Consider the following 17265-nt stretch of genomic DNA (forward strand, 5'->3'; position numbering starts at 1 on the left):
ATGCTCACCCTTTTCTGTCGGGCATTCTGTGATGGCCCGTCTCTGTCACCGTGGCTATCATGTCCTGAATGTAATGTGTCCTGAATGTAACTCCACTGGGAGTTACACCACGCAACCTTAGACCATTTGCACTTTGGTTTTAGCGTTATCTGACGGTAAATTATTGTCTAAGTGCAAACACTTAAAACAACATTCGGTTTAATCAAACCCGTACTGGATGTCGTCGGTACAGGAGCGGTGGCCAAAGCGGGCCAATACTCACCGGTGTGCGGTACCGCCACTTCTTTGGTGTACTGTTACCGAACCGTCTTGCTCTCTCTCTCTCTCTCTTTCCCTCGTTCTGCCCTCTTAAGGGGACAAATCAAGTGGACACGTTGTAAAATATATCATATTTTATTGAGTCGGTGTGCACATTTTAAAACATTATTCGAACCCACAAACTGTGAGCTCCGGCTCGGGGTTGCCATGATGTCATTGACCATATATGGGCACGGACAGGGGCTTTCCTTAGATTGTCTGTGTTTGTGCTTTCTATTTTACACCTTTTTTCGTGGAAAAAGCTGGTTTCACTCGTTATCTATTCCACCAGTTCTGGTGCCATCATCGGTAAAGGCTGCTGCTCACGCTCTCTGGTTCAGGTAGCTCCAAGTTTGTTGGAAGTGATGCTGCGTTCCATTGGAACTCTGAAAACTGTAAGTCGTGTCGGTGGTCCCCACGTTAACATCACATCAAATCTACAGAATAGTTTAAAACAACGCGATACGTGTTCAAAATAAATACTGATCTATGCAAAGGGAACGTTCTTCACCATGTTGCCGTGATGTCAGGTCTGTTATCTTGGTAAACCAGCGCCAGCGATCAGCTCTGAAATTCGAACTTATCACAAATTCAAAAGCGAACGAATCCACTGTAGCGGACAAAATCGTTGAAATGACTCATGGAGTCGAGAGGCACTCCGGCAAAAGAGCAAATCTTCCACTCACAAACTGAAAGTAATAATAATTAATAAATACTGACTAAATTAAAGCCCAACACAGAAATAGTCCCAGGCATTTGGCGTAATTCGTGTTGAATGTAACTGATTTACACTAGCCTGGGAACCAGACGAATCTGCGAGCTCATGTTTTACTTTCTCTGGCAGACATGTCCGGTCCGCCTCCCGTTCAGCCAGACCTCCACCCGACCTCGCCACGGTCGGGCCTATCACAGCTGTTCATCCACTACGGGGCGGGTTTAATACAATGACGATGCAGAGGAGGCACGAAGCTTCCATGTTCAGAGGCAAATGAAAACACAATGCTACGCTAAAAGCTCTTGTAATTCCGGATTCTGACTGATCTGATTCAGTTACACTGCTGGTCATGCCCAAGTGTCTGAGTTTTGACACGCTTTGAAAATAAGGTGGGGAGGAACAAAGCAATTAGGGGAAAAATTGCGATGACACAAAGTGACGGCACAGTCTGCATACCATGTTCAGAGGTTAATAATAAAAATGTCACATTCATAATAAAAGTCACAATTAAAAAATCCTACAGTAAAGTCATGACAATTATGCAGGAAGAACAGTCGCTTTTGGCCTTTCTCATTTAATTACAGTCCATCTTGTCCTGTTGTGTTTGTGGTTGCTTCATATAGTAGCTCTTCAACTTTTATATATATATATTCCATTTTCTGAATACAGAGTATTAATAACAGATCAGTCATTTTGGAAATCTCTCAATAGAGGCCTCTACAGAACAGACGGAGATAAATAGAGCCATCTACAGGCCGAATACCATTATTGTGGCCATTCACAGTGAACTGATCATTTCGAATAATTCTCGCGAATAATAAGCTACCTTCAGCCTCCTGTTGTTGATTAAGCAAATGATCTATTCAAAATCAAAATTAGAGTAACGCGCCGTTACAGGACGAAAGTCTGAGTTGAATGTGGTGTGGCGCGGCCCTGGTTGTGCGTGGCTGTGGACGGCTGCTGCATGGAGGCATTGGTGAAGTGCATAAATATCAAGGAATTTTAAAAAAGAGGTGTAACTGACGGACGGCAGTGGGGATTGAGTCGTGGGGCATCGTTCGCTGCGAACAAAGGATTCTGAACGGCCTGAGAGCCGCGCAGCAGAAAACGTTTCGGGAAGAAGGAGGAAGGTCTCCATCTCCCGCCTCCAGCTCTGAACAGCTTGCTCCAACCAGAAGCCAGCCCACGCCCGTCAAGAGTGGAGGGGCCCGGGAAGGGCAGAGGGGAATGGGAACAGCTGAAAAGGAAAAAGGGGCAAGGGTGATCGTGAATGATCACAGGCAGGTTAAGCCCAGGAAGATAAAAAACGAGTCCGAGGGAAGAAGAGTTTGAGGCGCTTGTTAAAGGAAAGGATGGATGTGCAGGCTTTCAAGCTATCACATACCGTAAAACGAGAGTCAGGAGATGTCCGACACGCTAAAACCCTGACAAACGGAATGTTAATGGTGTTCTGCGAGTCAGCTGATCGACAAACCAAAGCCTGTAAAGTGAAAGAACTTAAGCGGTAACAGCGTAGAGGGTTTTACTCCTGGGGCCGGCGGTGCTAAAGGGGTTATCTGTGTGTCTCTCGAAATCGTGGACGAGTCAAAAGCTGATTTGAAAGGAGGGAGAGTGCCTGAAGCACTCAGAGAGAAGCTCCCGGAGAAAATGATCCCAGGCTGTTTGTGTTTCAGAGTAAAGGAGCATGAAGGACCACGCTTCCGGTGCTATGAATGTCAGAGATTCGGCCACGTAGCAGCAGTACGGAAGGGAAAACGTCGATGTGGGAGGAGGGGCAAAGATCATGGTGTTAAAGAGTGCGATGGACATGTTATATGCTGCAATCGTGGAGGGAAACCATGCGGCTGCATTTCGAGGACGCCCCCCTCATGCTGAGGCTGAACCGTGTTTGGAAGGCCATGGGTGGGAGTCAAGTTTTATATGCAGAAGCACTGAGAGGAATTCAAGGACAACAGCCAGGTAGCAGGGCCTGGGAGGCGGCAATCCTTGCGTTCGGCGGTACCGGATGACTCAATCCTGAACAAAAAGAAGGCCCTTCTTGCATTTATTTCGGAGGCAATGCGGAGAAAAATGTCGGATGTTACACGGGAGGTTATTGCAGCAGCAATACGGATGAGGATGAAATTAGTTCAAAGAAGTTCAAAAGTACAAAAGTGTTTCATTAGTCAAGTGTACAGTACAACACAAGGTCATTCAGTACAATGAAATTCTTAGGGCATGACAGGCAACAACTACGTAGTGGGCATAAAAAGATAAAATAACAAGGCAAAGATAAGGAGGAAATTAAAAAAAAGAAATTAAAAAATTAAGTTGCTAACTTCTTAATTATGTTTCATGAAAAAATATATATATAAAAAAGTTGCTGCGTTCCTCATTATGTTTCATGTCCTGCAGTGGAGTCTAGCAGCCGGTGGTCAGGAATTAAAAAGGTTTGTTGATGCATTTGTTGAGAAACCGAAAATCATATGCGCACGGGAGGCCTGGCTTAAGCCGTGTTAAGATTTTGTGATTTCAGGTCATGGATGCTTTAGGGCAGACAGAGCAAACAGAGTTGGGGGTGGTGTCACATTTATTTAGAAAGGTTTACAACACAGAAAAGAGGAGATCAACACTGAGCTTCAATGTGTGGTTGTTAAAGTGTGTTCATCGCAGGGAAAGATCTCTGTACTTGACTTCCACCACGCTGGACTTCTGTTGGAGGAAGAGAAGCTGGAAGGTGTGATGGATAAAGTCGAGCTAGCAGTTATATGGGATGGTGATTTTATAGCAACATAGTGCAGTTTGGGGGAGTGGGGAGTTCCAAGACAAACAGGGACGTGTAGTATGAAATGATGGTCGGCCAACATGGTTCCAAGTTAGTGGGGAAGCAAAATCGTGCAGAGACTTCCCATTCACACCAGCTGAGCTTGCCTTAGTGGGGGGATGGGATATAATGGACAGATACTGTGAGAGAAAAATGCATAGGATCAACTATTTGAATGATGTCTTACCTGTTTTATATAGGACAATTGCCTTTTGTGTATGTTACCTAGCTTTTTAAACACATTGCCTCTGGGTTTTAATGAGTCTCTCAGAGTTTATATGAAGAGACGGCTCTTCCTAACAATGTCTGTTGTAGTATAAAGATGAGAACACATTTCATCCTCACTCAACCTTAGGGGAGACAAGGGTAACTTGACAGAGCATTATGTGTTTGTTTGATAGCATGATGTCCGATTGTACCTGTGACCTTTTACTGTTAACCCATCGTATGAGCTCTCATGATTGATTTGATTTGATCAATGGATGATTGAGGGGGCATTGTCTTGTAAATGACAGCTGACCAAAGGTACACAACCTCTCATCAGTATAAAGCCTTCTTCGTCAGAAGCAGGAGCAGACTGGTCAGAACACTGCTTTGGAGCGGTACTGAATCTTTCTCTTTATTCTGCAGAATAAATATCTTTAATATTCTCACTTTTGTTTTTCTTGTCGTGGGCAGATTAACAAGAATGCAGGAGAATTTCTTCTACAATACACAATAGGAAGTGATCATGTTCTGATAGTAAATGAGTATGGTAGGAGGCTAGTAAAGAGCAGGATGCCAGGCCAAGGAGATTCAATTACTCAAGGGCAAGACGGAAAGAATTCAAAGGGAAGACTCAGGCAGAGGTTGGATAATGTAGGTGGTGAGGATGTGGATAGGTGGAACAGAACACTTTGTGAAATGCTAACTGTGGTGGATGGGATGGCTTGAGCAGCCGCACCTGCCGACCCTGAGCACGGCACTTTAGTGGCGTGTGGTGGTGAAACTGCCACCGTGGCACCCATTGTGGGGCGCCGGCTCCGGCACGGGGAAGGGCTGTCTGAAAGCGCCCTGGAGCCACCAGCGGTTCAATGGGCGGCCCCAGCGCCAACTCTCCCCCGATTGGCAGCGGCATCCAGGGGCTCTGGCGACGAGCCGGCAGAGAAGCAGCGCCGCAACCACCACAGGCAAGCGCTGGCAGCTAGCTTCTCTGCCCAGCAGACATCACTGGGACCATCCAGCAGCCAGGCTACCTCCTCCAAGCAGCCCCTGCAGCAGCCCAGTCTGGCCACGCCATCACCAGCCAGTGCAGCAGCCTGAGGCCCCACCCTCTGGAAAGGAGGAGGGGGCAGTCTGTCGTCGCCTGGTGGAAGGAGGCCGGTCGACCGTGCCGCTCCGGGGAACCCAGGTCCTCTGGTAGGGGACCTGTTAATTTTCTTTTGGACATTTGTTTGTATGAGGTATGGGAACCCTGTTTCAGAGTCCGGCGTTTTTATGATTTTAGGTGTAGTAACCCTGGGTCAGTCTGTTTTAAGCATTTCTTTTCATTATTTATTCTCTGCTTGGTGGGGGGTGTAAGCTTCGGCCAGGAATTCTCACTGTCCTCCGTTTGGTGTTGGGGGTGAAATGGCTTGAGCAGCCACACTTGTTGCCCATTGGTTGGGCTAATGAGCAGCAGGTTTAAAAACCCCATCCACACACACACACACACTCAGGATCGGAGCCCTATCATGACATGTTCCATCTGCTCCTGGCTAATTCTACCTAGCCTCCTCTCTACAATAAACTGATGTTAACAGCCCCCCCCTCCCCCGTCGTCTGTGCCGGAGGGCCCTGAACACGCTGCTTGGGTGGCGCCTGGTGGCGAAACTGCCACACTAACATTGGCTGCAGATGAGCTCATACCAAAAACACAAGGTCCAAAGGAGTCAGCTTGTGTTATACATGCTTGAAATAAAGCGTCCAGGCGGTTGAGGAGGAGTCCATCTGAAGCCATGCAATCGTCCTCGGTGCATCGTATGGCAGGGATGTGCAGGACGTCTACGGTACCAATTTTATGATGTGAGGGACAGCAGGCGGGAAAGAAAGGGAGACGCAACACCTGCAACGGATGGGTCAGGGTACCAGATATTTCGCCAACTGGTGCCCGAGGAGACATTGGCATTAATAAATACAATACAGGAACGCTCAATTGTTGTCCTCTACAGAAACCCGGTAAAACAGCAAATGAACCCGCTCTTACCGCCCGATTGCACTGCCAGCTGTATTATGTAAAATAATGGAATGTATGGTTACAGGCAAACTAGTGCTTGAGAAACAGGAATAGTTTGTCCCTTATCAGAGTGGCTCGAGGGTTGGATGATGGACCCTGCCCTAGTGCTACATTTGGACATCAGCTTTAGCAAATAAAGAAACAACCGTGGGTGTATTTCTCGACATTGAGAAGGCATATATGTTGTGGAAGGAGGTGATACTGATAAAGTTCGTGATCAAGCTGTATGATGCTGGGGTACGAGGTAGGATGCTAAATTGGATCAAGTACCTTTTGAGCAATTGTACTATTCAAGAGTAGGTGGGGCTATATCCTGTGAAGAAATGTGGATAATGAGACCCCCCAGCGAGGTGTGATCAGCCCACTTTTGTTCAATATAATGATCAATGATATTTTTGGTAAAGTGGGAGATGGTTTTGGTGTATCGCTGTTTGCTGATGATGGGGCCATACACATATGGAAAAGAGGTCAACATTTAGACCACATTCATAAGCAACTGCAGCATGCATTGGATGAAGTAGTGACATGGGCAGAGGAATGGGGTTTTAAAATTTCAGGTGCAAAGTCAAAGTATGTGGCCTCTCGGATTTCTAGCATTCAAATATGGAGGGAGGGTGTATGCAGTTTGCAAAGTGTGAGAAAGTCATTCATGTCATACGTCTGGTAGGACCTGACTGGGAGCGGATAGAGGAACATTATTGATGATATACAGGGCAATCATAAGATCTGCAATTGATTATGGGTGTGTGCATGGCATATGGGAGAGCAGCTTCCTCCATTCTAAACAAGCTGGATGTGGTGCAGGCTAAAGCACGTAGAATATGTTGGCTGGGCTTTTAGAACAACTATCAATGCTCTTTTAATTCAAACGGGTGAAAACCACATTGAAGGTGCAAATTCACCTGCGGAGAGGCAGAAACTGTGACTCATGCTTCGATGGAATGCACCAGGGGTCACAGATCGACACTGGAATCCGTACTCATGGCGGACCATTGTGGAACAACAAAAACTGTAATTCATCGTCTCCATCGCACTGGACTCCGCGCAAGGATTTGATTCCTTCGGTGGAGTTTTACAAATGACCTGTCTGGCCACAACAACAGAGGTGCAACAGCAATGCGCCTTTGCGGCGTCTATCCCGCCGCCGCATCATCATCCACAGAAGAAGAGAGCCTGCAGTTCGGCCAATGGGCCGCTAGGTGGCGAGCTGTTTCGTACACGCGAAGAAGCGGCCTCCTCCACTTCCGGTACCGGGTCGTGGATCGGAGTGTGAGCGGCGCTACCAAACATGGCGCTCGGGCCGTCTTCGTACGCAGCTTGAAGCAGACGCGCTGTTCCCTGTCCCGTCATATTTTGGGGAGCGGCGGACGGTCCAGGCTAATTGCCCTGTGTGTAAGTAGAACAAAGCGGAAATGAAACTAATGTGAGTGGCGTTCTGTGGGGCAACATGCTAACGGGAGCTAGCCGCATCCGAGGAGTAGCTCTTCACGACGACGACGACGACGACGACAACACGGTTGTCACCAACATGCACACAGTTAGAGCGTTTGCACTTTTCCTCTTTATCGCAGAAGCGTCGCTGTCTGCCCTTTACTACAATAATAAATATCCCCCGTAACTCGACTAGCACTCCTAATTCCTAGAGGAGGTTCGGCAGTAGGTTAGACAATAACTCACGTACTCTCAGTGTTTACACCACGCAGTGAAAGCGCTTTAGGATCGATGCTTCGGTGATTACGGTATGTAATTGCGGGGTTAGATTCACCAGCAACCAGATGCGTTACTACTACTGATAATTGAGACATGTAAACGTCTAATCTCTCGTTGGCACACGCACGTCTACCTTATCAATTTCCACTTTAATATATTCCTACCATTACTACCAGAACGACTTCCACCATCACTACTTTAACTACTATTACTATTATCACCATTAGTAATGTTATCCTTACTACTGATATTTTTAGGACTGCTGTTATGAATTTAATGCCTTTATTTTTTATGTAATCATTTAAATGTAATGTACCTCATTGGATTCAACGAGACCTGCTGCACAAGAAGAAGAAGAAAAGAAAAGAAGAAACTTTCTTTAGTCTTTATTTGTCACGCAACACACCACACTACTACACATGCTTGCACACACATGCACATGCTTTTGGATGGTGGCCGGTGAAATGGTTCCTCTGCATTTGACCCATCCTGGCTTGTCCTTCCTCTGGGGTACAGCCAGGAGCAGTGGGCAGCATACGTGGACGCGCCCGGGGACCTGGTGACGAGTGTCCATCGCTGGTCAGACGATGTTGTGTGCATGTTTTTGGTCGGGGTCCTTACTGACATGAGGTGGAGGAAACCCCATGTGAGCACGGGGAGAACATGCAAACTCCACACAGAAAGGCTCCTATTTGGGAGATTAAAAAATGAGGAACGCTTCACGAATTTGCGTGTCATCCTACAAGAACTCCCTGTTAAGTTTGTTGATGCGTACATACTGTATGTTATTTTAAAAATCTCATTTCAGTCTTTATTAAAGTGTTTTCTTATTTGTAGTTGCACAGAAATATAGAAAAGTATGTCCTTGCCTAAACGAGAGGTGGAGGAGCTGAGGCCATGGGTGGAGTGCACCGTGAAGCAAGTCCTGGGCTTCTCGGAGCCCACGGTCGTCACTGCAGCTTTGCATTGCTTGGGGAAAGGCCTGGACAAAAGGAAGACCATAGGTCAGTGGTTGAGAATCAGATACATATACTTTTCTCAAAATGATCAGCTTCATTGTTCGGAGCACATGACTTGCGTTTATTCATTGAGCCTATTTCTTGGTTTCATTCAGACCAGCTGCGCCCCTTCCTGGACGATTCAGCTGGAGGGGATTTTGTGGAACGACTTTTTGAAGCTTTAGAGGAGAGTCGCAACATCCGTGGCAGCAAAGGCGCTGGGGAAAAGAACCGCAAGAGAGACCTCAAGGTAAAGATATATATAATATATATAATATGTATAGATATATCCATAACTTGTTAATTACATACAGTATCTGTGATTAGCGTCTCCATTTTTTTTTTCTTATTAGATTTAAAACTATGAATATGGTAGTATAAATCAAAGTACAGTTTGTATTCACTGAGTTGCTTTTGCAAACTGATATTTATTAATCCTAGCTGCTTTTTCTCATAGGATGTCTTTGGTGATGAAGCTGAAATTAGTGGAGTGAAACAACTACCAGAAGTGGGAGATGGGATGCCAGCAAAGAGGAAACGTGTCCCTCGTTTTGAAGAGGTGGAGGTGGCAGAAGTAATTCCTGGACCTCCAACCGAGAGCCCTGGCATGCTTACCAAGATCCAGGTACATTCATTAATGTTCCCTCATCATGTTCATTAATATAAGGCAAGTTCCCTTGTAGTATTTGGAATTCAAATGTTTATTGCAAACATCATGAATTGAAACCAGTCGTATAAAATAATTGGGGGGGGGAGATCCTGGTGCTCGTTAATGAATTTGGGTATTCGTTTGGCTTCAACCATGGCCAAGAATTTTAATATCTGTTCGTCACTCGTACTGATTCAATACCTGTGATTGTTAATGTCCATTTAAACACATTACATATAAAATTATGATTTTACTTTGATTTTGTTATTGTATGTTACAGAGAAGATTGTCTGTTGTGATTGTACGGTCGACAGTTTCACTTAAAGTGACAAACTTGCTGTATCTTAACAGCTATCCAAGTCATGACTTGTTTGTATAGATATTTAAGAAAAATATTTTTTGTCCATGCTGCTACAGTAGTTAATACTTATGTTTCAAATACAAACAAAACATTTTATTTTCAAATTCTCCCAGTTACAAAATACAGTGTTTACAGGCAACCTAACGTTCAAATTTAGTTCGGCATATGGCATGTATGGCAATATTCTCAATATTGCAACTGTCATGCAAATATTGTTTTCTCCCAACCAGACTTAACTTCTATTGAATATTTCCTTTGAAGAATGACTCTTGTAAACTTGGTTGGTTGGGTAATTCACCTTGTTCTGATAAATGTGTGTATATAAACATGCTGATAGTTCAGTATTCATGTCGTTCATAGGCTTTTGAATATTTGTTTAACTTGTGCGATACCTTCTCTTCTCCCCTTTATTTCCACTCCTCAGATCAAACAGATGATGGAAGCAGCTACAAGACAGATAGAGGAAAGGAAGAAACAGCTGAGATTTTCTTCTCCAGTCCCTGCCGCACCGGTAATGCAGATCTTCAGTAAACAATTATTTTGGATGTAAAGAGCCTTTTTATTCAGCTGGTTCAACATAAAAGCTCTTTTGCCAGCGATCAATCAAGAGTATGTGTTGTCTTCTTTCACTGGTCATGGAAGAGATATTGCCCTCAAACTGGTGACTATTAGGGCTTTCAAACGGTGGTTTGATATTCAAATGCTATTTGAATTGTAAAAGAAAAATTTGCATTTCAAATCTGAAAATTAGCATTTGGGAAAAAAAACTTGCAGTGTTTCAATAGAAATGTATTATTTTTTTATAGAAATGTTGCGCGCAGACGTCCTCTTTGTGCATGCAAGTGAATGAGCTTTGTCTGTGCACTGCTCCGTGCGCTCTATTTGTTTTTTATCTGTCACAGCCCTAGTAACATTAACTAATAATTCTGACAAATAAAATATATTGGGCTTTTACCTGGACTAATTTGAGAGGTTTAGTCCAATATCATATTTTACAATACTATACAAGTCAATGTGATAAACTTCACGTTGAGTCGTTCAGATTCTAAGGAATATAACTGATTTAGAAACATATTGATATATAAACTATCATGCTAATAAAATCCATATCGGCCAGCTCTGAACGGTGCTCTCTATTCCTCTCTCATTTCAGCAGGTGCCTCTTCCTACGCCACAGACTACACTCGACACTCCTCCTGTGTCCAGACTCCTCTCTTCTGCCCCCTCTGCTGGAGCCCCATCCATCGCCCCGTCCCAGGCCGCAACCTTTATGAATGATGCCATAGAGAAGGCCCGCAAGGCGGCTGAGCTGCAGGCCCGCATCCAGTCCCAGTTAGCCATGAAGCCTAATATACTGGGGGCACTGGTAAACACTGGGCCGCACAACCTCGTAGCACTGGGGAACTTGGGCGTCGCTCCACTGTAAGTAGCATTGTAAAATCACACAAATAAAATAGTATGGAAGTGTTTTCATGATCTAACGATCATCAAATAGTAGGAGTTTCTGACGGTGTAAAACTGATTGTTCTCCATCTGTGCTGAACAGAAAAGTGGAAGCCAAGGAAATCAACAAGCCAACACCTTTGATCTTGGATGAGTTGGGAAGAACTGTTGATGCCAGTGGCAAAGAAGTCGAACTCACCCATCGCATGCCCACTCTAAAAGGTATGTATAACTGTAATCACGCATACCCTATTGTTATCTGTTTTGCGCTATCAATCTCTTTAACAAATCGTCTGATCCTGCCTTCGAACCTCTTCTGTTATTGTAGCGAACATTCATGCCGTGAAGAGGGAGCAGTTCCGTCAACAACTGAAAGAAAAACCCGGAGAGGACTTGGAGTCCACATCCTACTTTGACCAGCGTGTCCCCATTACGCCAGCCCAGCGTCCTCGCAGGAGCTTCAAGTTCCACGATCAGGGGCGCTTTGAGAAGATTGCTCAAAGAATCCGAACTAAGGTTTAATGGAAACTCTTTCTACATTTTTATCCACCACTTGAACAATTAACGCCGACTTATAAAGAGACGTATGCCTTTTTTTTTTTTTATGATAATAATAATAATGGAAACTCTATTCTGATGTTGTTTCTATTCCAATTCGTAAATTTCCATTCCTCAGGCCCAGTTGGAGAAGTTGCAGACTGAGATTGCCCAGGCGGCAAAGAAGACAGGCATACAGGCTTCTACTAAGCTGGCTCTGATTGCTCCGAAGAAGGAGCTTGGAGAAGGGGAGGTGCCCATCATTGAGTGGTGGGACTCCTACATTGTTCCTTCCAGCACGGAGCTGTAAGATATTACACCCTACAACACTAAAAACAGTGTTTTAAAACATAACATCCTGGTCCTCCAAGTTTGCGCTGTATGGCAGATGTCCAGTGTTTCCTTTTGGAGTTGGTCAGTAGCTGTGGTGCAGCATCTTTAGTCTAGGCTGGAGCCTATAAAGGTGTTCTTTAGACTATATATTACTGAGATTGTGATGGGGATCTTGATATATATATTTTGAGCTAGATATTTACTTCATCCATAACCCACACTGTGACGCTGCATTACATGTTGATGTCATCTGCAGAAACACTGGATGCTGTAGATTATCTTGGAAAATCTTAATAGAAGAGATATTGCATCGTGGCGGCAATGAACTTGGGTTTTCATGATCTACTGTATATTCACCGATAGGGCAGGGGTCATTACTCTAGCTTACTTACAGCTTTTCCCACTTGTCCAGAACGTCAGAAACTCAAATAAACGACATGGAGTTCTTTGGCGTGACCAATCTAGTAGAACACCCTGCGCAGATGAGCCCTCCAGGTAAATGTCAAAACACTTTACTGACCCTCTTAACGGTTTTTACAATGTATAGGGAGTGTAATTGCTCATAAACGCAACATTTAATTGTTACTTGTGCCATATTTTCTCTCAGTGGACACAGACAAAGCGGTGACATTGGGTGTATACCTGACAAAAAAGGAGCAGAAGAAGCTGAGGAGACAGACACGTAGGGAGGCCCAGAAAGAGCTACAGGAGAGGGTCCGTCTAGGACTCATGCCTCCTCCAGAACCTAAAGGTGCACGCACGCACACACACACACACACACAGTGTTGATATCACGCAACATGAGATATGGAGTAACTCATGTTTCTTCCCATTCAAAAGTGCGCATCTCCAACCTAATGAGAGTGCTGGGAACGGAGGCAGTTCAGGACCCCACCAAAGTGGAGGCCCACGTCAGAGCCCAGATGGCCAAGAGACAGAAGTGAGTTGTTTTTAAATTTATCTCCTCATTGTTTTTAATCACTAGCCTCTCTCTTCCTCTTGTATATACTCATCCATACCGATGTTTCCTAAGTAGGCTGTAAGGCGAAAAACCTTTTTAGCAAACTTTTAAAGATCTTTTTACTCCACTCAGAGCTCATGAGGAGGCCAACGCTGCCCGCAAGCTCACAGCTGAGCAGAGGAAGGAGAAGAAGGTCAAGAAGCTAAAGGAAGACCTCAGTCATGGTGTCCATATTGCAGTGTACAGGTATGTGTGTACGAGGGGGGGACTATTCATATATTGGTGCCTGTCACTGTCTGTGACGCCTTTCCCTTGCCCTCCAATCACAGGATCCGTAACCTGCATAATCCTGCCAAGAAATTTAAAGTGGAGGCCAACGCCAACCAGCTCTATCTGACGGGCACAGTGGTCCTGCATAAAGATATCAACATTGTGGTCGTGGAAGGAGGTAAGCATTCAGCGCACACAAAACATCAACGTTGAGCTTGTGTCTACTGGCTTTCCTTGGTGAATGTCAGCGGTCTGTTTTCACAAATTCGACTCATTTGAGCGAATCTGTACACCCAGTCTTATTATTTCTATTGGTTTTTTTTTTTTTAAGGGCCTAAATCCCAGAAGAAGTTTAAAAGGTTGATGTTGAACAGAGTGAAATGGGAAGAACACAACTCAAAAAGAGATGGTGAGTCTTTAAATCTCCTCCTTTGCTGTATATCAAGTGTTCCTGTCCGTGGCAAGCTGACTGAACTTCTTCTTTTCTTTTTTTTCGTATTCTTTTTCTCCCTGATCAGATCCAGATGCTGACGATGACACCAAAAGGAACAACAAGTGCTGGTTGATATGGGAGGTGAGTGTCTGCTGGTTGAAGTAAATATTAAATCATTTATTTCATTATAACACAATGGATTTGCTTGAATACAATTATTAGATTTGAAAAGCCGCAAATAGTAACTGAAAAAGAAAACAAATTCTATTAAATAATTACTATTATCTTTGTCAGGTGCAACATTGTTGCATTGGCCCGGTCACATTTTCAAAATACCAGCGTGTCAGGGAGGGGCAAATGGGGAGGGATACAGTCCTGTGCGCGCAAGTACCAGGGGAGCGGTTTACACTCTTTGCTTGCTTACCAGTCTGACAAGGTATTTCATCAGTCATGAGTCTTGCCAATAGCAACATCAAGACAATGGGGTGGAGCGCTAACATTTAAAGACTGTTTGTTAGTGTTCCATTCAATTGACTGTTTTGTTCATTTCTTGTTACAGTAACTTTGTTTTAGTCATCAGTTGCTCGGTTTGACATGTAAAGGTATTAATAATTACTAATAGCATTCTGAATGTGCAGTCCGAAACGTGCCTACTCAGGTCTCCATCATGGGGAAAGTATTTCTGCACTGTCAAAAACACTCTTGAATGGATTTTCTCACTTGTATGATAAACAATATTATCCTAATTATGCTTATAATGTAATAATTGACAATTTTATTACAAGGCGTGCGTGTGTGCGTGCGTGTGTGTATCTAGCTATGATGGTTTGACTTTTGCAATGCTGCTCCTGGCAGAGGTCTATTAATGAGTTGATAATGCAAGGTGTTTGTCCTGGCCTACTTGACTATGTACTGTGGTGGGTACTCCATTGGTGCAATGGAACTTGGACAATGCATCTATGTTTTGTGTGCCAATCAGTCCTTAATAAAGGTTTGTTTGACCAGAACACTGCAGTAATAAATTACTGGTCATTTTCAGTGTGCGGATATCCGTCCTTCCTCATGACTGCAATCTCATCTAAAACCTCTGCTTCACTTTTCTACAGGGTACGTTGAAGGAGCGTTGTTTTGGGGAGATGAAGTTCAAGCAGTGCCCCACAGAAAACATGGCCAGAGAACACTTCAAGAAACACAACGTAGAACAGTATTGGGATCTTGCGCTCAGCCATAGTGTGTTGGAGTGCTCAGATGACTGAATCCCTGCTGGAAGAGCTCTAATTATTTTTTGTCACTTAAGTTTTTATAAAATTTTCTTTTCAATCGGTCATTCTACATTCACATGACTCATAAATGTTTTTATGTCATCAGTATTATACAAGTCAACATTCCCAGAGGTAAACACCCAAACAGAAAGGAAAAGCAGCATAATAATAATTACTAATATTAATTATATAAAGAAATATGATTACACCCCCCCCCCCACCTCACAAATGAACCCATTTAAATACATCATACAGTTCCTGCCATGATGATATCTAGCCTTGGATTCTGCAGCAAGCCCTTAATGTGCAGGAAGCAATGATCCCAGACTTGCTGGTATTGAGTGTTAAACAGAGGCAGTCTCTACAGTCATAAGTTGAACCCATTCAGTGAGTTCTGCTGTTTTTGTGTTTGTCGAGTTCCGCAAAACAAGTCCTGCTGCAATAATCCAACTTCAGTCAGTATAAGTCTGAATTGTGCTTTGGTGACACTGGTAAAAGTGTTTTATCACCATTGAGACATAATTTAGGGGGGTTTGGTATGGGCTGTTCTATCCTTTCCCTTGTAGTACACAGCTTCTTAAAGCTGATCCTTGGCCTTTTCCTATTCCATAGGGAGTCTGACAATTTGATTATATTGTTTAAATATCTTATTGGGGACAAGTAGTGGTAACATTAATATGTAGTTAAGTTGTGGACCTACCACTACCACTTGTTTGTCTTAATACTATTTAGTTTGCCTCCACCGGGTGAGAAACTACTTTCCACATTTTCAGATAGTGGTTTTTTTTTTTTATCCCTTGAAGTAATGGTAGAAAGTTGATTTCAATAATATTCTCCAAATCTGCACACAATCTTAAACCCATGTATTTCGTGCCCACTGGAATCCGCTTGAATTTGGAAAGTAGAAACCACTGAATGAAAACACGTTCTAGATACAATCGTAGCCCCCAACTTGTGCCATTTCATTTCATACCCAGAGATTTTTTGGAAATGCCTTGATCTTGTTAAGATTGAAAGGTATGGAGTTACCAGGGTCGGTCAGTAATAAGATATTATCTACGTGCAGAAATAATTTGCGTTCACAGCCCCACCCCATACCCGTGATGTCTGTCTGCTCTCAGTGCTGCTGTTGCGGTTTTAGAACTATAACAAAGAGGACAGAGGATCTCCTTGCTTTGAACCCCTTGTAAGGTGGGCGGAGGGGGATGTCGGGTCATTAGTTACAACAAACGCTTAAATCACCCTAACCCATTTTATGAATTCTTCAAAGCCAAATATTATCAGCGTATGTATGGGGAAAGGCCATTCCACCCCATCGGAAAAAAGCCTTGGGTGTGTCCCCATTACAGCTACACCAAAAAGGATGTAACATGTCTAACATTGTCTGACCATAAGCACCGCTTAACAAAGCTAACTTGGTCCGTGTGTATTACATGTAATAATACTCTATCCTTGGTGCGAGCACTTTAAGTATTTTACCATCAACATCTATCAAACTAATGGGTCTGAAGCTACACGGTGCAACGGGGTCTTTGTCTTTCTCTGGAATCAATGTTATCAGAGCCTCATTAAATGTGTCCGGCAGTTTCCCGAATCAGTATGTTCTGTATATACATCAGTTAATATTTAATAGCTTCCTCCATTTGTACTGTTTGGTCTCCTGACAGTTTTGGAAGATGAATTTTTGTGGAATGGTCATCAGGCTTTTCTGGTGATGGGATCATTTCTGATTCACAAAGCCTAGTATAAAAGTCTTGAAATACTTTAATTTTATTGGCACTGGTCACCACATCCCCAACATTGTAGTTTTTATTGCTGGTATTATAAAGCTACAGTAGCATCTTCTTGTTTCAGTTGCCTGGCCAGCAATTTACCCGCCTTATCACCACGTTCGTAAAAGTTACTCTTCAGCCTGAATTTCAGTTCACAAACTTGCTTGAAAAGATGGTCAGTATGGCTATCTGCTAGTGCCTTTTCCTCACTAGGAGTCACATGGGACCGCTGAAGAACATAGCTGCCTAAACTGAGGCTCCCAAAGTAATAACCACATTACCTTGAAATCTGATTGGAAGAAGACTTTTTATACTGTCAAAATTACAGCTGGGGGTTCTCCCAGCTGTAACGTCGACAGCGAGTCACTCCGAAACCAGAGCTGCGAAACAAGCGCAGAGCTAGCTAGCATTCAAGAGGTTTATTGGTCACATATACATACTTTCATACATATATGCAGTGAAATGTC

The 17265-nt window shown here is 43.8% G+C and overlaps 1 protein-coding gene across 2 annotated transcripts; it reads left to right on the plus strand.

Annotated features, from left to right (window-relative positions):
* Positions 1 to 7329: 7329 nt before the first annotated feature.
* Positions 7330 to 16603, plus strand: LOC307235136 (U4/U6 small nuclear ribonucleoprotein Prp3-like). 2 transcript variants are annotated; one of them, XM_080007125.1, is made up of 17 exons: positions 7330 to 7461; positions 8617 to 8783; positions 8894 to 9027; positions 9235 to 9402; positions 10212 to 10298; positions 10941 to 11209; positions 11334 to 11452; positions 11559 to 11746; positions 11907 to 12073; positions 12513 to 12595; positions 12708 to 12851; positions 12941 to 13040; positions 13194 to 13307; positions 13391 to 13509; positions 13663 to 13740; positions 13850 to 13905; positions 14871 to 16603. In XM_080007125.1, exons 2-17 carry the CDS (start codon positions 8639 to 8641, stop codon positions 15018 to 15020), a joined length of 2121 nt encoding a protein of 706 aa, XP_079863251.1. In that variant the 5' UTR covers positions 7330 to 7461; positions 8617 to 8638; the 3' UTR covers positions 15021 to 16603. The 2 variants fall into 2 exon arrangements, with proteins under 2 accessions (XP_079863251.1, XP_079863252.1); XM_080007126.1 differs by having other exon boundaries at positions 10944 to 11209.
* The last annotated feature ends 662 nt before the right edge of the window (positions 16604 to 17265 follow it).

This window comes from Zeus faber, assembly GCF_960531495.2.
Source record: "Zeus faber genome assembly, chromosome: 9".
Classification (NCBI taxonomy): Eukaryota; Metazoa; Chordata; class Actinopteri; order Zeiformes; family Zeidae; genus Zeus; species Zeus faber.